The sequence below is a fragment of the Gopherus evgoodei genome, chromosome 12 (genome assembly GCF_007399415.2).
Source record: "Gopherus evgoodei ecotype Sinaloan lineage chromosome 12, rGopEvg1_v1.p, whole genome shotgun sequence".
In the NCBI taxonomy this organism is placed as follows: Eukaryota; Metazoa; Chordata; order Testudines; family Testudinidae; genus Gopherus; species Gopherus evgoodei.
Window position 1 is genome coordinate 39343861 of NC_044333.1, and position 24716 is coordinate 39368576.

General features: G+C 54.2%; 1 protein-coding gene across 2 annotated transcripts; it reads right to left on the minus strand.

Moving 5' to 3' along the window:
- Window positions 1-5652: 5652 nt before the first annotated feature.
- Window positions 5653-23413, minus strand: LOC115660626 (thyrotropin-releasing hormone receptor-like). 2 transcript variants are annotated; one of them, XM_030582207.1, is made up of 4 exons: window positions 23359-23413; window positions 13596-14152; window positions 12406-12829; window positions 5653-8206 (listed from the first exon to the last, which is right to left on the minus strand). In XM_030582207.1, the coding sequence occupies exons 2-4, from the start codon at window positions 13970-13972 to the stop codon at window positions 7775-7777; spliced, it is 1233 nt and encodes a 410-aa protein (XP_030438067.1). In that variant the 5' UTR covers window positions 13973-14152; window positions 23359-23413; the 3' UTR covers window positions 5653-7774. The 2 variants fall into 2 exon arrangements, with proteins under 2 accessions (XP_030438067.1, XP_030438065.1); XM_030582205.1 differs by having other exon boundaries at window positions 23265-23395.
- Between the last annotated feature and the right edge of the window lie 1303 nt (window positions 23414-24716).

A 24716-nucleotide genomic window follows, 5' to 3' on the forward strand; every position in this document is an offset into this window, starting at 1 on the left:
TTATAGACTAACACGGCTACCCCTCTGATACCTGGTAGATTGGGGTGTCCCAGGAGTTTGGACATTAAAGGGGAACAATATTCCAAGACCGTTAGTGCTCCAAGGCAGACAAGGGCCTCCACCATGGTTGGGTGCCGGATTTTTAAAGAGATTTGGGACCCCCACGTTGTCTCAGTCCCAAAGACTCCAGCTGTGGGGAGGATCCCCTATCCACCAGGATCCACTAGCAGTCCGCTTGGGAGCAGGGTGCATGGGAAGTGAGAGGCATGTTACTGCAGCCTGCTCTCAGATGTGCAGAGGATTCCAGGCACCCTGTTTAGTCAAGTCACCCCCAGGTTCCTTAGCAGTGGCTAAAGATGGGCAGTTCTACTTCCTGTGGGCTGAAGGAATGAGGGTGAAGGATGTGGCTGTGACTACTTGAGAGCTGGACCATGTTGCCAAGTCCAGCCATGCTGCTCTAGAGATTTGGTTCAGCCCATTCTAGAGAGAAAGGGCAGCTCTGATGCTTGAACTGGCTTGGACATTTTCTGCGGTTGAGGGATGTTTGGCTCAGGTACCCTGGAGCGGGTGAGTGTGAGCAATAGATATATCTTTGTAAGGGAGGACCCTTTCCCGGAAAGCTGGATAGAATCCTTTTGACCATCTTTCCGTGTCACTTATAAGCTCTGTTTTCAAGGCCAGGCAGATGTTTTTCCCTGACTGCCTTTCTCCTAAATGCTTAACATGTCTCCATACAGGAGCCTAATCCAAAATGCCAGGTTAGCCGCTTTTACAACCCCTGGGCACAACAAAATCAATAGAGACCTGCTAAGAAGCCAGGCAGCGATTCTCCAGCTGGAAGGGGGAAGCATCAGCCTCTGCCAGAAAGCCCATACATCAGTTGTTTTTCTCTTGTAAGTGTCGTCTCATCTACCAGATGTCACTTAAATTTTTATTTAGCATTGATTTATGGCTCAAAGGTACAGGAGGAGGTTTAAATTTAAAAGAATACCACGCGCTGCTGTAACCTCAAAGGACCAGCCGGGAAAGGTTTTAGAAATCTAATTTTGCTTTTTGTCCCCAATACTGTGTATTACTCTTTTGTCCTTCACTCAGATGGGACATTATACTCGAGCTGGTCAGTTTCATAATCATTTCTGGTTCTTATGCCCCTATTCCTGCCCCTTCTCGCACCCACAGTTCAGGTCCAGCACCTGGAGCCACCACCCCTACAAAGCAGGGGCCATGGTTTGCCCCTCACTGCGTCTGATCCTTAGTTACCTCCAGGGCCAACTTTACCCAAGCGGCCTGTGATGTGAGTCTCTCTGATTCTGGGGGGGTTGATCACCAGAGGGCCTGTGTGTCCACAGCTCACGTCCACCTGAGTGAGGATCAAGTGGAAGGGCTGTAGGATTTTCTTCAGGATTTGCACTCGGCTCCTGTAACGGTTTTGGGTGCACTCCAGACCAGTGAGAGGTGGTCACTGCTTGTCCTGTAATCTGGGAGCTGTAGCGTGGCCGCCTGTGACAAGCAGAGTTTAATAAACCCGACACATTGCTCGACTAACAAAGCGGGGAAGGTAGAGTCATGAACCGAACCACCCTGGCAACCACAATTGCTTTGCAGTTCCCCAATAGCTATTTAGGGACCTAATGAGGAGGAGAGTGGAGGAACCTGCAGCGGTTCCCGCAGGGAAGGTGGGGGAGGTACGGCCATGGTGCTGAGGCAGCACCTGCAGCCTGGATGGCCCAGACTGAACTCTGGCACGTTCCACAACCACCTGTGACTGGATGCTACTTTCGCTGCTCCCCTCCACTGGCCCTGGCTGCTAGGGCAGAGCCTGCAGCTTCCCTCTACCCTGCTGCTTCGGCCCTTTGCATAAGCTGTTCCAAGGTTAGTTATTTCCTCCCCAGACCCCCCAGAGGGAAGGCCTCTGGCTCACCCTTCCCTGAGCCCGATTCTCCTCTCCTGCCGGTGGGAATCAGCGTAACTGGGCTGCGGTCAGTGGTGTTACGGTGGCAAAGGCAAGGGGAGGGAGAAGAATCAGCTCCTCGTTCTCCTCTGGTGACTGGCAGGAGCTGATCGCCAGGGTTCCAGCCTCACCCTTCACTGGGCCTTACACATGACTGGCCATGCTGGGTCAGCCCACTGGTTCCCCAGCCCAGTATTGTGTCTCAGACAGTGCCCAGTGCCGGCCACTTAGGGAATGAACAGAATGAGGCAATTTATTGAGTGATCCATCCCTTGTTGTCCACTCCCAGCTTCTGGTTTAGGGACATCCAGAGCATGGGGTTGTGTCTCTGACCAACTTGGCTAATAGCCATTGATGGATCTAAGTTCACAGAGGATATCTAATTCTTTCTTGAACCCAGTTATATGTTTGGCCTTCACAGCATCCCCTGGCAAGGAGTTCCACAGGTTCGCTGTGTGAAGAGGTACTGCCTTTTGTCTGTTTTAAACCAGCTGCCATTTAATTTAATTGGATGACCCCTGTTTTTTGTGTTATGTGAAGGGGTAAATAATACTTTCTCCACACCAGTCATGATTATATAGACCTCTGTCATATCCCCCCTTAGTCATCTCTTTTCTGAGCTAACGGTCCTAGCCTTTTTCATCTCTTCTCCTATGGAAGCTGTTCCAGACCCCGCATCGCTTTTGTTACCCTTCTCGGTACCTTTTTCCACTCTAATATCTGTTTTGAGATAGGGCGACTAGAACAGAACACAGCATTCCAGGTGTGGGTGGACCAAGGATCTATAGAGTGTCATTCTGATACTTCCTGTGTTCTCTCGCCCTGGATGCGGGGGCTGCTTTGCTGCCGCGGGGGCTGCTTTGCTGCCTCGTGGGTGCTCAGAGGTGCTAACACATCTCAGCTTGCCAAGCGCTGCAGGGAAACTAGGTAGTAAAACATGGGCTGAACTGGGAGCACCCAGCGTGTTTCCAAATTGCCTTTAGTGAATGATACACACACACTCTGTCTCTCTCTCTCTCTCTCTCTCTCTCTCCCTCCTCTCTCTGGCTGCTGGCATCTTACAGGAGGCTGAGAAAGGGAAATCCTGGCTTGTGGTGGGGAACATATCCTCCTTGGGAATGGGGGTGGCTCAGAGAGGGAGATTTTCAAGTGCCCCGTGCTGGGGCTGTGGTGACTGACAGTCCCTGCTAGACAACGGGTCCTTGGCGTATGGGAAGCGAGTAACTCTGAGTCCAGGCCCTAGCTAACATGCCCTCCGCTGGCAAGAAACACAACCCTTCTTCACCCTTTCCTTGGCTTCCTGTCCAAGGGCATGCAGGCTGAGTTGCCCTCTTCCCAACCCAGGTAGCTGCTGTGGGAAGGGCCTGCCATGCCCCTTAGGACTGGCACGTGGAGGATCTGGCTCAGATACTTGCTCCTGGGCAGACAGGATTTGCTGCCCCAGGGAGTCGCATGGAGCAAGAGTAGCCATCAGCCCCTGCAGGGCTCTGGCACTGTCTAGCTCCAACACGCTCTGATGAGCACTTGTTGCGTTCATAACTAGGGCAGGTGTCCTAAGGGCAACGAGCGAGCAGGGGAAGAGAGGAGGTCGCCGAGTCTATTACTGAAAAAGACAGTGCTAGAGGAAAGAGCGACTCGGCTCACGGCTTGTGTTCACACGCCTCACACTTCACTCCTCTGAAGCCTGGTGATAACGTACACGCGCACTGCTGGTGTGTGACGCACGCTGCAGGAGATCCTGTGCCAGCAGCCGGGGGAGGAGCGCAGGTTCTGGGCTGGCTGGGGAGTTAGAGGGAAGTGGCAGGTTTCTGCACAGGCCCCAGATGCTTTGAATAGGCCTCTACCCTGGGGCGAGGGAAAGGAGGCTGAATTTTCAGCTGTCCCCCAGGCAATGTGATTGGGGGCTTGGAATTCACATTTCCTTATATATACTGCAGTGACCTGGCAATTGCCTGCTACTCCCTCGGTTGGATGATATCAGTGCTCAGCTGTGTGCTAGACCCTGTACTGCTAACAACAGATGGAGATTCTCCTTCAGCCACTGCTGGGGTCCTTAAAAAAGAAGAGCTGGAACATAGGGCTGTCAGAGGGAGCAGAAGACACTGAGAGGATGACAGGGGAGCTGGTGAAGGCCCAGGAGAGCAGGCAGTGATTTGCACCAGAGCCCATCCCATCCTCACCTCCCCCCTACCTGTGCTCAGCTCCTGCTCCCAGCGGAGGGTGCCAATGTCTGGGGAGCCCTGCTACCCAGCTCCCTACATCACCTGGCTCCAGCAACGGCTCTGCCCCAGGTTCCCAATGGCCCCCCCTGTCCACTCCTGCCTGCAGAATCGTCCCAGGCTCCCACCGCTAGCACCAGTACCTACCACTTTGGAGGACGTGGGATGGAAAAGGGACTGGCAGAAGCCCTGAAACACTGTTCCAGCTCCTAAAAGAAGCACTGGAAGGTGTAGGGAGCATTCTGGCATGACACGAGCATGCCTGTTCCTAGGTGGAAGGGGGCTGCGCCCTGGCAGATTTCTCTCTTTGCGTCTGTTGGGAAGTTCTGAGCAGCCCTGGGAGGAGGATAGTGCCAGAGCCGTGAATCCAAAGTAGTTGTAGGTTTGTCACTAGCCAGCTGACACCGCTGCATGGTTGACTGCAGGGATCTGCTTTGTGATGGGAAACGGGGCCGCTTTTGTGTGGGGAGGGAGTGGGCGTCTGACAGCGCAGAGGTGAATCTGAAAACTCAGCCTTTTGAGTGGCAAGACAAATTCAGCTGCACGAGGGACTGGGAGTTCCTGTTGCTAGGTGTCGGAGCTCCCTGGCCTCTGCTGCTGGCTGACATGTGATGCTGGGGGCTGGACTCTGAAAGCATTGGCACCCCTGTCATGGGACAGGGAAAGTGAGGCATGAGGGAAACCGAGTCAAAGCCAGGACTAGAATTCCTAAGGCACTGCTGGAGTGGCTCTGCCCTCTGGTCTGTCTAGTCCAGGATCCTGACTCTGATGGTGGCCTGTACCTGATGCTTCAATTCAGTGGGAGGAGCAAGATCCCCTGTACTGGGTATTATGGAATAACCTGCCTACCCCCCGAGAGCTAGTGGCTGGTTTAAGCCCTGAAGCAGGAGGGTTAGCTCCTTTCCCAAGCACTCAGTTTGTTCTAAATCTGTATTATTGCCCCTCTGGCTGTGCTTGCTGGCCAGTCCTTTTTTAAATCCCACTAACCTCTTGGCTTCCAGGAAACCTAGTGGCAACGTGTTCCACAGGCTAATCAGGCCTTGTGTGCAAAAGTATTTCCTTCCTAGCCTCCTTAAACGTGCTACCCTTCTCTGTCATTGAACGTCCCCAACCTTGCGGGTTGAGAAGCTCTTCCTGGCTCCAGTGAGCAGGCCTGGGCCACTAAAACTCACCTCTTCCCTTCAGTCCTTTTCCAGCGTGTGTATAGAAGGCTAGGACTGGCCCAGATCAAAGCCTGGGCTCCTAACTCCCATGCAGTTTGCAGGGGTGGAGGGAGGTGTTGGAGTCTCAAAGCAGCTCAAATACTGCAGACGTTTTGTACATCTCTGTTATGGGCCCAACCAGAACCCCTGATCTAAACCGCCCTGTGCTGGGGGCTGCATCGCTCCGTGTTCTAGGCTGTGAACAGATACATAATGAGAATTTCTGAATGAACGATTTATTCTCCGAGAATGTTACAAGTAATTTACAACAAGGGGCCAATGCCTTCTGCTTCTGTACTTGCTCTGCCCATGCTCCTTAGCCTCCCGGAGCCACGGCTGGGGCTGAAATCCAAGATCTAGCAACCAACCTACCAGCATTTCCCCCCATCCACCTAGTGCAGCCATGGTGTTATTTATTCAGGACCCCTCCCCCATCAGAACCCAGCTCAGGGCTACACCCCACATCAGAGGGAAAAGCAGCCAGCTGTGCAGCCCAGCCCAGCCCCCACATGGAGCAACTCTCTGCGGTTCAGCGAGAAGGGGAGGAAATCCCAAAGCAGGCAGTTGTAGGCTGAGTAAACTAGGATCTGCAACTAGCCAGCAAAGACCAGGCCTCAGGTTATACTCACCCCTACAAATGGCTTCTCAGGACGTTGAGCAAGCCGGTGAAAAACAGAAATACAAATACCCAGAAACACAAAGGCTTGAAATACAAAGGGCCACAGGGTCTTAGGTTCTGCAAATCCAGGCGTGAATTAAGACAACAGCTACCTGGGTTTATGCTGAGCTATCCAGACTCACGTGGATACAAACCGCAGCCCCTGTGTGGGGCAGTCCGGGGCTCTGTATTCATGCTGCAGGGGCTTTGGCCATTGGAGAACATGGCACATCCTGCTCATAGGCCCGTGCTTTGGTCAGAAATAAACCTGGAGCAAGGCCAGGACGGGAGGATCTAGGAATTCTGCAGGGGTTTGAGATGGGGGCTGGTTCCCGATTTTGCCCCCTGTTTATAATGGGCTGAACCAGAACTTTGGATCCAAATACTCCCGATCTTTACATCCAGATCCAAAATTCATGGCTGCAGCCCATGTCTAGTAAAACCAGATCAATAATGCAGGCAGGCAGTATGTACGTGAGGGTAAAGTCTATCTAGTGTTGCTCCCCTTTCTTCCTCACCCGTGGGCCCAGGACAACTGAAACTCCAGTCCCAGCATTAGCTGCCCTCGTCTCACCCCAGTTCTCACCTTCAGATGGCCCCTTGCTAAAGAGCCATTCCAAGGAGGGAGGGTGCAGCTCTGCAAGCAGCCCTTAGCTCCCCGGGACTGTCGGTGACCCCAGCTAAGGACAAACAGGCCACCAAGCCAATGCTGCCCGAGGGGGCAACCTTTGATCCTTAGCTCTCTTAGACCTTAGATCTCTGGGGCAGGAGTTTCTCATTCTGGAGGCTTTGCCATCATTTAGGAGCCAATGGAGATGATTCTCTAATGCAGTCAATGAGCTGGACAAGGCCAGCATTCGAAGGGTTAAATAGCAAGAGCCCCTCTCTCTTTTCTGTGCAATGCTCAGTGATCTCCTACGAGCCCCCCGTGGAACCTGCAGCTGCAATGCAGGGACGCTGATATTGGCTGTGACACATTAGCTGGTGAGCAGAGCCCTGGCTGGTAGGACACTGGGCTGTTTGCTCCTTGTGATGTTATCCATAGCCAGGGTCTTTTTGAATCTTAAGTTCTTCACCTTCATGACTTGATGTGGCGGTGAGTTCCACAGTCGTTGTGAGAAAAGGGATTTCCTTTTATCCGTTTTGAATTTCCCACCTTTCAGTTTCATTGAGTGTCGCCTGGTTTCTGTGTTATGAGACAGGGAGAACAGAAATTCCTCACTACCAGCTCTGGAGCACTGCTGCTGGATTGTTAACTGCCTGCTGTTTGTGGAATCGTATGGATTTTTTTCCCCATCCAGTACCAGGACTTCCTCCAAGGCTGGACACAGGAAGCCAAGCCCCACTGAGGAGCTCAGAGAAGCAGTAACACTCCAATTTTTGTAGCTCTTCCGACAGTGCCACAGCCTTCAAAGAGGTGCTAGCGAACCCTCGGGAAAACAAGAGTGTCTGTCTCGGGATCTGTGATCCCTGCCTGGGACTGGCTGCCTCACCACCGGGCTGCAGTGGTGGATACCAAGCCATGTCAGAACATCTAGGCACAAAGTGGGGGTTGGTTTGATTACCTCCGTGCTGGCCCTCTCAGTCTCTGTGTGTCCTGGAGTTTCCCTCACCCAGGTGTGCTCTGTGAGTGCCAGCGCTGGACATCGATGTAGATCGGATCTGGATTTTGAGCCCAGCCTCCCCAGTGCACGGGGCACATCTATATATGGAGACGGGGGAGCCACGGAGATGGCGAGGGGGTCTACACCACACTGCAGTACAGCTCATCCCCGTTGTTGCCCTTGCTCCATGGTGGTGGCTGCTGCTGCTTGGGCAGAGCCGTGTTGCTCGCCACTGGGGGCTGTTTGCCTTCCTTGTGGTCCAGGGGCTGGGGCGTGGGTGGCAGGGGCTCCCTCGCCAGGCTGTAGCTGGCCGTGGCCATGTACAGGCTGTGGGGCGTCGGCTCCCCCCCGCACTTGCATAGCCCCTTGAAGGCGGCCCGGAACTTCTGGGACATGAGGTTGTAGACGACGGGGTTGATGGCGCTGTTGGCATAGACGCAGAGCCGGCAGAAGAGGATGAACCACGGGTTCAGGAAGGGGTTGTCCATGAAGGAGTTCACCAGCACCAGCGTCCGGTAGGGCATCCAGAGCAGGGCGAAAAGGATCACCACCACCGCCAGCATCTTGGTGACCTGCAGAGGGGACATGGTGGGGAGGCCTAGCTGAGTCACTGGTGCCCTAGAGTGTCACCATGGGGACAATTCGCCTCTCATGGAAACCAACTCCCAGACCCCAGTCTCACCACTCACTGCAGCTGAAGCACTGTCTGGGCAGGTCCCCATAATCACAATCACCAGGGTCAGGCCTCGAGCCACGTCACACCCTCTCCCACCTGGCCCATGGCTATCAGGCCAGCAGGGCCTGTTGGCTCAAAGCTGGGAGGGCAGGGAAAGGCAGGGAAGGGTAGGGGTGGGATTCAACCTCCTCCCCTGGCTTTGTGTTGCCTGGGGATCTGCCGGAGCAGGGCCGCGGGCTTTGCACTGATTGCTCAGCACCTGGCTTGCTGTCTGCAGCTGGTGCTCCTGCTTTCACAGAGCTGTGAGGGAGGAACCCAGCCAGGCATCCCTGGGCATCCCTGAATGTCCCCGTGCCAAGGCACAGGGGCCCTGCCTGAATCCAGCAGGCCGAGCAAGCTGCCTCCTCTGGTGTCCCACAGGTTTGCAGCAGGGAGGAATTATGCAGGGCTGGAAACTGCCAGCCCCCCCCCCCGAGCATCCCTGGGAGCTCTCTGGAGGCAGCCCCCAGACAGTGACCAGAGGTCTAGGCTATAATCAGGGCTTGGCTAGGGGGTGGAGGGTGTCTCACTTACAGCGGAGAAGCAGACCTGCCAGCTGCACCAGCACCATTGCTAGGACAGAGCAGCACTGCCTCCATGCTAGGCAGCTCCGGGACCGACCGGACTGGTTAAGAGCAGTGGGGCGGGGAGTGGATTGGCTGAAGTGTCTCTTGATGCTATGAGCTACCGAAATCAGCCCAACACAGGGAGGGCCAAGCGAAGGCTGGTTTTCTGTGGCTTGCTCCCAGACAGCCGCAGGTTCTACTCCCAGGGTAGCTCTGCAGGCGTTAGGGCAAGGGAGGGCAAACTACAGCCCGCGGGATTGCCAGCCCCGTGGAGCAGCAGGGCTACGGCAGGCTCCCTGCCTGCCCTGGCCCCCATGCCGCTCCCTGAAGTGGCCAGCACCACGTCCCTGAGGCTCCTGGGTGGGGGGGCAGAGGGCTCCACGTGCTGCCCTTGCCTGCAGGCACCGCCCCCTGCAGCTCCCATTGGCCAGGAATGGGAACCACGGCCAATGGGAGCTTCGGGAGATGGTACCCACAGGTGAGGGCAGTGCACCCCCCCCCAAGGAGTCACTGCTGGACCTGCTGGCCACTTCCGGGGGTGGCGCAGGGACATGGCAGGTAGGGAGCCTGCCCTAGCCCCACTGCACACCACTGCCACCCCAGAGCTGCTGGAGGTAAGTGGCACCGGGCCAGAGCCAACACCCCAAACCCCTCCTGCACCCTGCCTTGAGCCCCCGCCACACCCCTCCTGCACCCTGCCTTGAGCCCCCTCCCATAGCCCTCCTGCACCCTGCCTTGAGCCCCCTCCCATAGCCCTCCTGCACCCTGCCTTGAGCCCCCGCCACACCCCTCCTGCACCCTGCCTTGAGGCCCCACCACACCCCTCCTGCACCCCAATCCCCTGCCCTGAGACCCCTCCTGCACCCCAACCCTTTGCCTTGAGCCCCTTCCTGCAGCCCCCTGCTAGTCCAGCCCTGGGCTCTGCCCCCCCCCCAGCTTTGCCAAGGCCCCTCAGTCCTGACCCACAGCACTCTGCTAGCCCAGCCCTGAGCTCCCCCCCACAGCTTTGCCAGTGCCCCTCAATCCTGCTCTGCAGCCCCCTGCTAGCCCAGCCCTGGGCTCCGCCCCCCCCCCCCAGCTTTGCCAAGGCCCCTCCTTCCTGACCCACAGCCCCCTGCTAGCCCAGCCCTGGGCTCTGCCCCCCCCCCCAAAGCTTTGCCAAGGCCCCTCAGTCCTGATCCACAGCCCTCTGCTAGCCCAGCCCTTGGCTCTCCCCCCCCCAGCTTTGCCAGTGTCCCTCAGTCCTGACCCACAGCCCCCTGCTAGCCCAGCCCTGAGCTCCTCCATCTCTCCCACACATGTTTTGCTAGTGCACTTGTGTCCTGATTTGTAAAAATCCTCCAATCATCTGCTTCTCTAGAATAAGTCTATGAGGTGCTGGTTTATTTCAGCCCTTTTTCGCAACATCCCCCATGGCCCTAATGTTATTGATGGGCTCCAGAAAGACAATCCCCTCTCTGAGCGAATGATTGAATCCCTGTGGCACAGCGGCCTGGATTCACTCACTATTCATTGCGTCGGGCTCGAATAATTTCCTGTCGGTCGCAGTTAGGTTATCGGAGACGCGTGTCTTCCATTAGCAGTTTTGATGGCTTATTTATACTGAGTGGATCCACAGGAGGGAGAGAGAGCAGAGCCCACGTGTGGGGTTCAAAACAGAATTGGATAAGTTCATGGAGGATAGAGACATCGATGGCTATTAGCCAGGATGGGCAGGGACAGCCCGCCATATTCTGCATTTCCCTGGCCTCTGACTGTCAGAAGCTGGGACTGGACGACAGAGGATGGATCACACGATTGTTGCCCTGTTCTGATCATTCCCTCTGAAGCACCTGGCTTTGGCCACTGTTGGAAGACAGGACACTGGATTAGATGGACCATTGCTCTGAGCCAGAATGGCCATTCCTATGTGGAACATCTGTGTCTTCTACTGAGATGGTGACAGCCCCCCCCCCCACAGTATGCTCCCCTAGTCCTGCCCACCTAGGTTACAAATTGGGTAGCTAGGCATTATTAACAGGAGCAGAAACTCAGGCTGGCCCTTGCATGCTGACTGTCCCCTGCTCATCTCTCTCTTTCTCTCACCTTCCTCCTAAGTTTAAATGCAGAAAAGAAGCATTTGTGCAGTTGCCTCATTGGGCCCTTTGGCTCGACTGCCGTGGGCTGTCCCTGGAGGTGGTGGTGTTTGACCCAGGATTTCCTGGGAAGCTGTCCAAAGTCAGATTTACAGCCCCCTCCAGGCCACAGCAGCAGCACCAGGCCCAGAGGTACGTTTCTTGCCAGTCTGCTGGCTCCAAGCAGAGTGGTGTGTGTGTGTGTGTGTGTGTGTGTGTGTGTGTGTGTGTGTGTGTGTGTGTGTGTGTGTGTGTGTGTGTGTGTGCGCGCGCGCGCACACCAGTGTAAATCAAGTCATGTCATTAACCACTAGAACAGAGGGCCACACACTGTGGGACGAGCCCCCCCTAGGGTGCGGAGGAATATGCGGGGGGGGAATGGAGGGGGCCAGGCCAGCCCCCATGGGTGAGAAGGGAGGGAGTGCCACCCAGCTCTGCTCCTAGCCCCAACTCCAGCTGCTGGCCCAACTGCCAGCCCATGTCTGGGGCTCTGCTCCCAGCCCCAGCTCTGGCCCCAGCCTCCTTACCTCTGAGCGGGAAGTAAAAAGTTTGAGGACCACTGCACTAGGACCCAGCTGTTCCCCAGAGCAGGGGATGCCACGGTTCCACTCCAGCCTCCTTTATCCCAGCACTTGCCATCTTCCCCTTTGGTCCCCCGACACTCTGACACTTGGCCACCTGCCTGTAATGTCCCCCTGGCTTAATACCCACACCTGTCTGCCTCCCGGTGCCTGGGCATGGGGGGTGGGGAAGGCTGAGCCATGGTGGCCTTAGGAGGATGCTGTCAGACAAAGTTACTTGCCCTCACCCCCTGTCCAGCCCCTCTGAGCCCATCACTGTCACCAGTGTAAAGCAAGATGTGCCCCCCCATCCCCAAGGCTCAGCATGCGGTGTGGGGCATGCACATTGCCAGGGGAGTTTGACATTCCCCCCATGCAGGGCCCAGTATAAGGCTAATGCTGTGGCTTAAGTAGGGCAGAGTTTGGCACCGGACTGGGAGGCCTTGTGCTTGGCTCCTCCAGAGAGCTTGTGCTCTTCCCCCTGAGAGTCCAGCCAGACCAGTTCCTCCCTCCCCCACCCCCCCATGGCTGCTGTGCTCAGCTAGACCCTCGGGATGGCTGGACATGTCCATCAGCATGAGGGCGCCTCCCAGCCATCTCAGCCTGGCAGCACTGGGCAGCATCTTCCTTCTTTAAATAAAGACGCTCAGGTCACCTTTCTGGGGGGCCACCACCCCACGGTTTGCTAGAGCATCGATTTTGCATGCGCACTGTCCGGTTTTCCCCAGGCAGCATTTACCAGGTGTGGGTCAGGAGGCCCTGCTGTGAACCTGGCTACACAAGCCGGGCACAGAGCCACCGAAGGGATCTCCATACCTGCTTCCGGGAGGACAGAGCCCCTCTGGTCCTGGAGCAGCTGCTGGGCTTGCTCCCCCGTGTGTCCACTCCGTTCTTCTCCTTCCCGCTCCTCTCTCTCCAGGGCTCAGCGATGGCGTCAGCTTGGTCAGGGATGGGGCTGGCGAAGAGGATTCTCCCGATCAGCCCATAGAGTATGGTGGCCACAAACAAGGGGGTGACAAAGAAGAGGGCAAAGTCGAGCAGGTAGATGGGCAGGTAGAGATTGCGGGAGACCTTGTAGCCACATTCCAGGTGCTGGCTCTTGTTGACATTGATGTCGACCAGGAAGAACCAGAGCATGCAGTAGATGGAGGTGCAGCTCCAAACGAAGGCAATGATGCGCTTGGCCCGGGATACCGTGCACATGGTGTGGGCGCGCATAGGGTGGCAAACGGCGATGTACCTGGGAACAGGAAGGATAGAGCCATGACACTGGCCACGAGCAAAGAGCTAGGCAGGCAGGGTGGGGCAGAGACGACTCGTTATTATACAGCTGTATCACGACCTCTGTTCAGATTTATCACAGAGATCAGCACACTAGGAGCCTCAGTGATATTATAATGAATCTTCCATCCAGGAATAGATCAGTGTGATGAATCTGCCGAGGATGAAACTGCTGCTGCTATTCTGGATCCTGCTTGGGAGGCTACAGGGCAGCCACGTGGGGAAGGTCTGAGGTAGTTGGGAGGATGGTTGGAGACCTGAAGAGTCAGTGATGGAGGCAGCTGTTTCTGAAGGCAGCTCAGGGTGACTGAGCTGAGAATTCTGGAGCTGCATATGTGTCGCTGGGGCTCTCTCAGATTCAGAGTAAGAGGGCACCATTCAGTGTCTAGTGACTGATTTCCCCTTTGACCCGGGCTGGGAACAGCTAGAGTTACTACCACTCACTGGTGGGTGAGCAGCCTCTGAGAGGCTGTGGTGAGCTGGGTCTAGTTAACATTAGTGCTAATTGATTCCCTTCCAGGGTGGCTCACCAGAGAGGCCAAGAACTGAATAGCCACTAGAGACAGAACTACTGTCACATCCCTAGAGGGGGTCTGTCTGCATGAGGGCGAGGGGCAGGGCGTGGCTATGGGGAAGCTTGCCCTGCCCTGTGGGCAGAGGGATCTAGCCACCAGGGCTGCCAATCCAGCACCAAGAGCAAAGGGGCAGGCCGCGTCTTCTCCCACCTCTCCACGGTGAAGGCCGTGATGGAGCAGGAGGAGACATTGATGCCCAGATACTGGAAGTAGGTTATCCCGAGGCAGCCGGCATGCCCATAGATCCACGTCCCTGCCAGGCTGTCCGATATGTTGGGCAAGCCAGCAGCCACCAAGACCATCAGGTCGGCCACTGCCAGGCTAACTAGGTAGCAGTTGGTGGGCGTCTTCATCTCCCGGGTGGTGAGGACCACCAGCACCACCATGATGTTGCCCACGATCCCCACCCCGCAGATCACCAGCACCAGGAAGACCGAGATGGCTTTGTATTCGATCACGTCGAAGATGGCGTCACTGCTGGCCAGGGAGATGTTTGTGGGACTGTCGAACTTGCTGCTGTTCTCCATGGCTGCAGGCAGGTTGGAGGTGGGAGCGAGTACCGCTGCCTTCCTACGTGCTTCCAGATGGTGCAGCTGTATAGAGAACTGGAAGGGGCAGGTCGGTGTCCCCAGATACCAAGACACGTCCTTTGGCCACAGCCAGATGCTTGGAGGCTTCGTCAGACTAAACCGGCTCAACTTCGCTTACTGCAGGAAAAGCACAAAGAAGTAAAGTGAAGGATTATGCGCTTCATCCCCTGCAAACCACTTATCCAATTCCCCCACTCCTCCAAGGACTCAGCCCAGCAAACCCCCAAGAGCAACTGATTTCTCATTGGCTCTGTAAGCATTGACCCAGCCCCTGAGGAGGGCAACAAACTGTCTGCTGCCTGTCGTTCTTTACCCAGCATAGCCCTGTCCCATGAAGCGGGGTAAGATCTGAAGCAGCAGGACTGGAAGGGTGTGGGCAACCCAGCAAAAACTGGAGGGGATGAGGGATTCTCAATCTGTATCCGGTGTTTGTGTCATAGTAGGAAGGGGACTGAAAGGGGGGGAAAGGAGGGCAGAGACCTTTACACATTGAGTTTGGTACAATTTTTATATCCAGTGCTTGTTGGGGGGTTACCCTGTTCCTCGGGGCTTGTGGGCGAGTGGTAGGAACATAGATGGTAAGGGATCTGGTCCATTGCAAAGTACTCCTGAACAGCTCATCTCCCACTTTTCCTTCAAATCTCTTAAATCACCCTTCTTCCACTTCAGCTGCGGCTTTTCATTTGATTCCATCACAGGGACATGATGGGGCCTTTTTTATCAGTCAGAAAAAATCAATAGAGTTTGCTCGTTGAAGTTTTGCACCAGCAGAGTATCACCGAGGGCTTTCCTGGCCCCCTGTCGTTCCTTTTAGGTTCCATGTTTAGTCCCTGCTCCTCATGTGTGTCTTGTGTCATGTGTCATATTACAGTGTCTTTTCAGCTCAGGGCGGCCTGGTATACACTAGCAGGTTAGGGCGACATAAGCTGCCTTGCGTCAACCTACCTGCAGAAGTGTCTTCACTGAAATTGGGCTCCCGCTGCTGTACATGCCTCTCTATGCCGATTTAGCAACCCCAGCTTCCCGAGCAGCACAGAGACATGGTCGATGTAGTTAGCTCGACAGTGTCAGCGTAGATGCTGCGTTGCTTATGTCGACCGCTACCGGCTTTCAGGCGCCTTCCCACAATGCCCCACATGGACAGTACAATGGACACAAACTCTCCTGGTGAGGACATGCATCCCCAAAACAAGGAGCCACGTGCACACGCACACGCACCATTTGATAATTGCGGTGGCCGTATGTAGGGTACACGTGGCCTCAAAAATAGCCAATCTTGCACGCTTGCCCCAGTAGATATATTCATTCTTCCTGATGTCTTTGTAATTATTATGTGCATGCTCTTTCTGAACCGCTCTGAAAAATTATTAGAAAGTCTGGAAAACCAGGTAACACGGTGCCTCACGAGGCTGAGGACAGTTTCTGTATGACACGCGTTTACCCTTGTGAAAGCATGACTACTAGCAAAGAATGGCTACAAACCTCCATCATTAAATGAAGATTTCAAACATTCATTAAAATGTCCCTAAAAATCCAGATCAACTCTCTTATCCCCAGGAGCTGTTTTCACGTGGTCCCTTTCAAAGGCTGGGTTACTCTGAGGGCGGGGTTGAGAGTGTATGTGTGGGAGTGTGGTTTTTTTATTTCTTTTTTGTATTTTGCTAAATGTACAATGGAATAGGGTAGCTGAACCATTAACTTAAACTGGGCTCAGCGCTCCTGTTCTAGGCCATGTGCTCTTAGTTGTGCAAATTAAGAGGTTGGGACAGCACCAGTGGGCTATAAAAGGTCCGACAGGAGTCATACGGGACTGTACGAGCAGGAGATGAGAGAGGTGGTTCCTGGGAGAAGGCTGAAGGCAAGGAGAGTGTCAAGAGGGGTTTGCTGGCTATCATCCCCAAATCAGATAGCCAGGGATGAACAGACGAGTGGGGTTGCATCCTGGAAGGTAGGGCTGGGTTGGCTGTCCTGGCTGAAGTGATGGCAGAATACAGTGGGGTGGGGCTAGAACAAAGCTGGGTTTTAAGGACTATGTACACTGGGGTGATCGGGACTCTGTTGTGGGCCTCCTGTTATAACTTCTTTGCACTGATTTTGTTGTTAAACTGTATTGATGGACTAGAGAGGCTAAGCTTCCATGGAGTTACTGGGAATCCAAGAGGGAAACTGAGGCAGGGCAGCCCTACAGGGACACTCAGGAGGAGGCCATGTGTTTACATGCCAAATAAGTTGTTAATTCAAAATATTTACTGCTAAAGTATTTGATATACTATTTTAAGAACATTTTGTTTGCATCTACTGCCTCAAACACTAAAAGATAGTTTTCCCTAATATTCCATTCCTGCTTTTATTTGACTTATTAAATCCAAGTTTAATCAATTTAATTCATCTACATTCCAGACCTTAACCTCTGAAAGAGTTACAGGTTTCCAGAACAACAAAGAGCACAATTAGTGTGGAGAAAAGTGTAAGCAACTCTTTATATAAAAAGTAATTTAAACTGGGCCTGCATTTTGTCTCATACGTGGATGTAGTAACCAATTTTAGGCTGTTAGATTTCTTTTTTTTCTTAGGCTCTGTGTTTTGCATAAAGTAATGCTGGGGAGGGGGAGGGAACCAAGTATGAATGTGTGGGTGACACATATAAAACTAGTTTCAATGTATGTTTATGGTGGTTGAGCCCTAAAATCATATACACATTGGCTTGAATGTATGTTTAATTTGTTTTGGGGAGCAGGGCAGAGTGGGGCTGGGGTGACTAGTGCCGTGCCTGTGGGTTTTATGATTTTCTAACTTTTATTTCTTTATCTGTCCTTCAAAAACTGTACAAAACTCAGAAGGCCTCTGCTACAACTTAAGCCAATAGAAGCTAATCTCAGATGGACATAGAAGGCTCTGCAGAAACATATTAGACTAAATGGAATAAGGGAAATTGGTATAAAAGTTAGACGTGTCTTTCGGCTAGGATCACTCCGCCAGTTTTGAAAGACAAATGTGAAAGGAATTATGTAGGAAGAGGATATTTTATTCCTGGTCCAGAAATCTACAGATATAAGTTTAACTACTAAATGTATGTAGGTTATGCAAAAAGTTTGATACATCTACATGCTCCTTTTGGAGAGTGGATCATGTTTCTTCAGATAACCACTACAACCCAGAACAGAAAGTAGGGGGGCTGAGGAGGAGGGTGGCATATGCCAACCTTCTTATCCCTGTCCTTTAAACCTTAGAAAGCCTTGGCTTGTGTTTTAATATTTGTAAAGCTCCTCTGTAAATGAGAGGGGATTTTATACTATCCCCTGGAATCTACAACTTTCTTCATGCGTTACAGATGGTAAACATGTGAACTATATTTCCAGGGTTTTGTTCAGCTGGGGTTGCTTTTGCATGGTGGGCTATTCATTTAAGCAAAGCTCTGCTAAAATTAACAGGCCTCCTTTGAGCTAAAGCCAATCATGCTAACTTACAATAAATACAAAGAAATACATTACCTTGAGTAAATGGAATAAGGGAAGTAATAAAAGTTAGGCATGTATTCATCTAGGGTCTCTCTGCCAGTTTTCAAGGATAAATGTTATGTAGAAAGAGGTAACCTTTATTTCTGGTCCAGAAATAAAAACAAATCCAGCTAACTGCTAAATTTACATAACTTTTTTGTGAAAAATTCAGTAAAGGAATCTAAATGTATGCCCCTTGTGACTGGCATTTTAGCTCTAATTTACATTTTAAAATATGCTGTAGTGACTATTTCTATAGGCTGTAGATTTAGAAAAAACCTGCAGAGTGACTCAGGAAAATGTGATGCAATTTAATATTCTGTGATGTGTGATTCTGCAAGACAGCCTGGGGTAAAAGAATGCCTTCTGATTGGCTGAGCCAATGAGGTGTGCTTTCTCCCAGGCTCCTGGAACAAGGTTTCCAGTTTCTGCCATTTGGCAAGTAACAGTCTGTGGGATGAGATGCTTATCTCTTCCTCCTGCCTTTTTTTCTTGGTAATGTCTGAAGCTTAAGGTGGCGGTGGAACAACTGTACTCTGTGTAGTGTAACTAACTCTATGGCTGTATTTTCCTCTCTGTGTCACTAATACTGTGACCTTTTGCAATTGTTTGATCAACTTTATTTAGAATTGTACTAGCTGTGATAAAGAAAATGCTAAAGATGCATGATATGTGTATTAATACTTCTCCTTTATTCCTGTCATTAATACTTTGTACAGTTATTTAATTACTTTAGTTAGAAATATACTAACTGCATTAAAAAAAATCTCTAAAAACTGAGAAAAATGCATGCTAACACATATATATGTCCTTACACTTTTTATTCTGCTTTTACTAAGATTTTGTATATATTATGTAATGACTTTATTTAGAAATGCACTAATGGCATAAAACACATTTTCCTATAAAAATGCATAATTCTACATATGTATTAACTCGTTTCCTTTATTCCTGTCTCATGAAGACTTTGTCCAATTATTTAATGGCTATTTAGAAATGTACTAAATGCATACAATGTAAATGAGAAATGCCTGTTCTGTATAAAGACTTTATTCTGTCATCCCTAAAAAATTTAAATTATTATATAACTTTATTTAGAATTGTGCTGTTAACAATTTACCACTATAGTCTTCTGTCCCTGAGACTTTTCATACCCCTGCTTACTAGACTTTATTTAGAATTGCACTTAATGTGGAACATACCTTTTCTTCAAATGAAGAAAAGGCATGGAAAACTCTATTACCTTACTTAATTCTAATACTCCCAATAAGGTTAGATTAAATGGGAATTTTAAAGCGCTCTCTCTCCCCCCACGCCCCCCCCCCCAAAATGGCTGACAGCACCAAAAATGCATGTGTCCAAAAATTACAGCTAGGGACAGCAAAAGGGGGCATGGAAAGTTGTCAGCGTATGTGATGAGAAGAGATATAGGGTTAAAACTACTGTGCTGACTATTCTCTGCTGCTCCCTTGTCCTCCTCCCTGAGCACACAGAGCAATAGGAGCTGGAGACAGAGGTGCCGGGGGGCCTGCCGCACCCCAAGACTTGAGGTGGTTTCTAAGGGATTACAGTTTGGTTCAATGGCTCTCAGCCTCCGCACTGGGCACATTGTTCCCACGCTCGTGCACAGTGCTACCTGCTACATGTTCCCTGGTGTGGGAGCTTTCTGGGGCAGGGCCAGCCTTTGTCATGTGTCTGTGCAGTCCCTAGCCCAGTGCGGCGCTGGCTGCAATCACATTGGCCAAAATAATTCCTAGACAGAGCCCTGTGCTGGGCAGGAGGGAAGAGGGAGAGACAGCGCCAGTGCGGTGAGGGGTTGCAGGGAGGTTGTAATTACCGTGTCCCCAGCACAGGGAATTCACTTGTCAAAGAACCCCAGCCCTGTGCCCCTCCTGGAAATGCCCAGTGAGCGCCCCCAGCCAGGGCTTAATGTGTGACAAAAGAGATGCTGCAATACAAGCAATTTTTTTACATTCATAACTGATACAGCAAGCCCGGAGGTGCCCAGGGGGAAGAATGGCCAGGCCTGGAGGTGCCCAGGGGCCAGAACGGCCAGGCCTGGAGGTGCCCGGGGCTTGGAACAGCCAGGCCCAGAGGTGCCTGGGGGCTGGGCTTGGAACAGCCAGACCTGGAGGTGCCTGGGGACCAGAACGGCCAGGCCCGGAGGTGCCCAGGTGCCCGGGGCTCAGAACTGCCAGGCAGATAGGGGCCCTGGGCTCTGAACCGCCAGGCCAATAGGTGCCCGGGGCTCAGCCTTGGCACAAATTAAGCTGTGCCCCAACCCCCCCATTGGCTCTGCCCTGGAGGGCTCCATTAGGATTCGAGCCACACGCAGCATCAGCACCACTGCTGGCTCTGTGTGTTCGCCTCCATCCAGCCCATATGCATCACCATAGTAACAGCTCCCCCTGTCAGTCTCAGAGACTGGAGCAAATTACAAAATTGCTCTCCAGCCCTGGAGGCTCAGCCCCTCCTGCTGCCAGGGCGCAGACTCCCTCCATGCGGGACCCAGGTGTCCTGTTCCTTGCCTGGTATGTTCAGCGGCTTCCCCGGCTCTCGTGCTGCCCGGTGGGTGCAGTGCAAAGGGCTGGGGCCTAGGCAGCTCAGGGCAAGGGGCTCGCTCACTCTCTGGTTCACCCCTCTCTGGCAGGGCCAGACTGGAGTTCAGCAAGGGCCTGATTCAGCCATGTGCTGAGTACCACCAGCCGCCCGGAAGTCGAGGGGAGTTGGGAGCTTATAGCAAGATTGAGTCCGACGTGTTCATGCGTTAAGGGGTCTGAGCGGGTGCCAGTGGCTGGCTTGTGGGGGACACACACTACCCATGAGGGGCTTTCTCCGGCTCATGGTCAGTCATGTCCATCGGTCTCTGAGCCCTCCATCAACCACAGAAGTTAGAGCTGGGTTAGTTCACCAAGTCCAATACAGAATTCTCTTGCAGAGCACATCTCTTGGGGCTCCAGCTAGGCTGGCGGGGAGCCCACGCCATGATGCTCCCAGGGGGCATGTCACAGCACCCACTCCCCGCCCAGGCAAGCTACACCTGCAGCCCAGCTTCTGAGCTGGGGCAAACAGACAGGTGGGAATGTAAAGGATCAGAGGCCGGAAAAGAGGTGGTTAGTTCCTGCGTTTCACTGGGCAGCTGTGGTGGTTGTGTGTCGGGGGAGTTTGGTGATCTGGAAACACACTCTGGTGATCTGGATGCATGCTTTGGTGATCTGGAGGCATGCTCTGGTGGCACGCTCTGGTGATCTGGAGGCACTCTCTGGTGATCGAGTAGCACACTCTGGAGGCACACTCTAGTGATCTGGAGGCATGCTCTGGTTATCTGGGTGCACTCTCTGGTGATCGAGCAGCATGCTCTGGAGGCACGCTCTGGTGATCTAGATGCACTCTCTGGTAATCGAGCAGCACGCTCTGGAGGCATGCTCTGGTGATCTGGAGGCATGCTCTGGTGACTGAGCAGCACGCTCTGGTGGCACGCTCTGGTGATCTGGATGCACTCTCTGGTGATTGAGCAGCATGCTCTGGTGATCTGGAGGCACTCTCTGGTGATCGAGCAACACGCTCTGGAGGCATGCTCTGGTGATCTGGAGGCACACTTGGGTGATCTGGAGGCACTCTCTGGTGATCTAGGTGCACTCTCTGGTGATTGAGCAGCACGCTCTGGTGATCTGGGTGCACTCTCTGGTGATTGAGCAGCACGCTCTGGAGGCACGCTCTAGTGATCTGGAGGCACGCTCTGGTTATCTGGGTGCACTCTCTGGTGATCGAGCAGCACGCTCTGGAGGCACGCTCTGGTGATCTGGAAGCACGCTCGGGTGATCTGGGTGCACTCTCTGGTGATTGAGCGGCACGCTCTGGTGATCTGGGTGCACTCTCTGGTGATCGAGCAGCACGCTCTGGAGGCACGCTCTAGTGATCTGGAGGCACGCTCTGGTTATCTGGGTGCACTCTCTGGTGATCGAGCAGCACGCTCTGGAGGCACGCTCTGGTGATCTGGAAGCACGCTCGGGTGATCTGGGTGCACTCTCTGGTGATTGAGCGGCACGCTCTGGTGATCTGGGTGCACTCTCTGGTGATTGAGCGGCACGCTCTGGAGGCACGCTCTAGTGATCTGGAGGCACGCTCTGGTTATCTGGGTGCACTCTCTGGTGATCGAGCAGCACGCTCTGGTGATCTGGGTGCACTCTCTGGTGATTGAGCGGCACGCTCTGGAGGCACGCTCTAGTGATCTGGAGGCACGCTCTGGTTATCTGGGTGCACTCTCTGGTGATCGAGCAGCACGCTCTGGTGATCTGGGTGCACTCTCTGGTGATCGAGCAGCAGGCTCTGGAGGCACGCTCTAGTGATCTGGAGGCACGCTCTGGTTATCTGGGTGCACTCTCTGGTGATCGAGCAGCACGCTCTGGAGGCACGCTCTAGTGATCTGGAGGCACGCTCTGGTTATCTGGGTGCACTCTCTGGTGATCGAGCAGCACGCTCTGGAGGCACGCTCTGGTGATCTGGAAGCACGCTCGGGTGATCTGGGTGCACTCTCTGGTGATTGAGCGGCACGCTCTGGTGATCTGGGTGCACTCTCTGGTGATTGAGCGGCACGCTCTGGAGGCACGCTCTAGTGATCTGGAGGCACGCGAACCAAACCGGTAATCCGCGTTCACACCGGTGTGGCTGAGCGCACGCTGCAGAACCAGCCCGCTCGCTGCTCCCCGTGGTCTCTCCCGCCAGCGCCCCGGTGACTCCCCGCCTACGCCTGCAGGTTGGCGCGGGGAGCTCCGCACAGGGGCCAGCGATCGCAGAGCAGAGCCCGGAGAGCCCCGCTGCCCGCTGCCCCAGGGACGGGGCGGCCGGGGGCGACCTGCTGAGCGGGGTGGCTGGGCAAGCGCGGGCAAGCGGCGCCCTGGGAACGGGACCGCGGCGCCTCAATTGCTCCGGAATTTCGCTTTGGCTCCAACCCAACCCCCCGAGCGCCCGCGCTGTTCCCATGTCCCGCCCGGGCCTGGCAGCCCCGGAGTCTGCTCTGGTTTCCGTGATGATTGTGAACCGATTTTCGTGCCGACTTGTGGCTATTTCCTAGGATTGTCTGACGCTCTGGAAGGGGGTTTCAATCCCCCCCACAGCCCCGGGGAACTGCAGAAGGCTCCGGTTGTTCTGGTCGGACCCGAAATGAACCCGAATCTCGACCTCCTGCCGACCGCGGGATCTGCCTCCCCCGCCCGCTCTTCGCGGGAGCGAAGTTCTGGTCTCCACCACCTGGTTCCGCCCCAGCGGGCCGCCCGGGAGGGAGCCCGGCGGGGTCTCGCTGAAAACACCCCGGACGGCTGCAGTCCCCCGAAGGGAATGACCCAGCGAGCCAAGCCGGCCTGCCTTGTGACCGCTGCGCCAGGCGGAGGGGGGTTAAGGACCGGTCTGGTCCTGCCAGACGCCAAGCTGCAGCCCCCGGTCAAGACACCGCCCCGGGGGATCCGGCGGACTCGATGGACACTCGGCCAGCTGGCAGCACCAGGTCACTTTCAAGCTGCTTCCCCACTTAGCAGCTGCCCTGGTCCCGCTCTGCTGCCCGAGGAGCCCTGCCTGGAATGACTTTGGTTCTTCCTCTCACGTCGGATGCTAGACCCGCATTGACACTGCTGGCTCGCCTGGCTCTGTCCATCAGACACGCTCAGCCCCTGGCCATCCCTTCCCCCCTTTCCAGCCGCTCCAAAGCACCAAAGAAACTTCCCTGCAGAACTTACCTTCAAATGCATCTGCTTCCTCCTAGGGTCTCAGCTGGAGGAGAGCGGTCCCCTCACCCCAAGGCTGGCGCACCAGCCAAGGAGCCAGTCTCACCTGTGTGGGGTGGTTCCTCTTGGTCTCTTCCCCGCCAGACAGCAGCCCATCTCCCTCCCTCTCCCCCTTCTGCCTGGCTGGGGCCGCTTGCTCACAGATATAAGAGGGCTCCTCATCAGCTGATCTAGCTCCTCACTCTCTGGCTAACCTATGAGAGGAGAGACGAGTCCCCGCTGCCTCGCTGACAGCAAGAAAAAACCAGGAGTGGCTAGTGTGACAGAAGCCCATGTGGGCAACCCGCAAGTGCCCCCGGATGCTGGCCTTCCTGTGCCGGATTGAGGGCTTCATTCCCCATGCTTACCACAGGCCTGGTCCTCTGGGATCAGACCCCCACAGGCCAAAGGCCTATCAAAGAGGGATGCAAGAATCACCCCAGACATCCCTCCCTGGTCACTCGCTCTGTGGGGTTTGAAAGGAGTCTCTGTACCTCACTGGGTGGCCTGCGGAGCTGGAGCCATGTGTAGAGTGGGGGGGCGGCTGAGAGCCATTGAACCAAACCGTAACCCCTGGATATGATGGAAACCACTTCAAGCAGGGGGGTGCAGCAGCTCCCCCAACACGCCTGGCTCCAGCCCTGATGTTTATGGCACTGGCCAGAATCAGTCCCTAACCTGGGTGCCCTGAGTGGTGCTAATGAAGAGTTCCCTGGTTCCGCTGTCCACAGGATTTGGGTGCTGAAACCAACCGCCCAGAGCAGCAGAGACAGAGCATGCTGCTCCTTCGCCTCTAGAAGGGACATGTGCATTATATGCCCCCAACAGGGCAATGCTTAGATACCATGGGGAGGGGCCCAATAGGACAGAGAGAGTAAAGGCAGAACTTGATGATACCCTGGTCTGTTCAGTCCCTCTGGGGCACCTGGCACTGGCCACTGTCTGAAGCCAGGACATGGCTGGATGGACCTTCGCTCTGACCCATACGGGCCGTTCTTCTGCTCTAAGTGGCTGCATGGGAAATGGAGTCTCTCCACCATCTGGTTGCACCCCTGGTTTCCCGTGAAGTCAATCCCAGCACAGGGCTTCAGGCCACCCCAGAGAGTCTCCCTCTGCCAGGGCCCTCCTGCAGCCTGGAATGAGAATCACAGCTCTGGCTAGGGTGGGGGCATGGCCAATGGGTGAAGCTCATCTCCACCAATAGGTACCCTAGGATGCCCCCCAGGGGTAGTGAAATCTGCCCTCCCCATTAGCGCTCCCAAGGGAGGGCAAAGGCAGGACACAGGTGTCCTCATGGGGAAGCCGGGGCCTTTGCTGCAGCCAAGGGGTCTACAGCCCCTGTGCTAGTTCAGGGGGAACCTGGCTCAGTGGGTGTTTGTTTGATTAGGACACTGGCTCCTAGCAAATGGCAGATGCACCAAGGAA

Excerpts from the sequence above, each read along its gene's own strand:
- LOC115660626 (XM_030582207.1), bottom strand. The coding sequence starts at position 13,972 with ATGGAGAACAGCAGCAAGTTCGACAGTCCCACAAACATCTCCCTGGCC. Across the intron at positions 12,830-13,595 it reads ACGGCCTTCACCGTGGAGAG|GTACATCGCCGTTTGCCACC; the intron begins GTGGGAGAAGAC and ends TCCTGTTCCCAG. Across the intron at positions 8,207-12,405 it reads CTCTGTCCTCCCGGAAGCAG|GTCACCAAGATGCTGGCGGT; the intron begins GTATGGAGATCC and ends TCCCCTCTGCAG.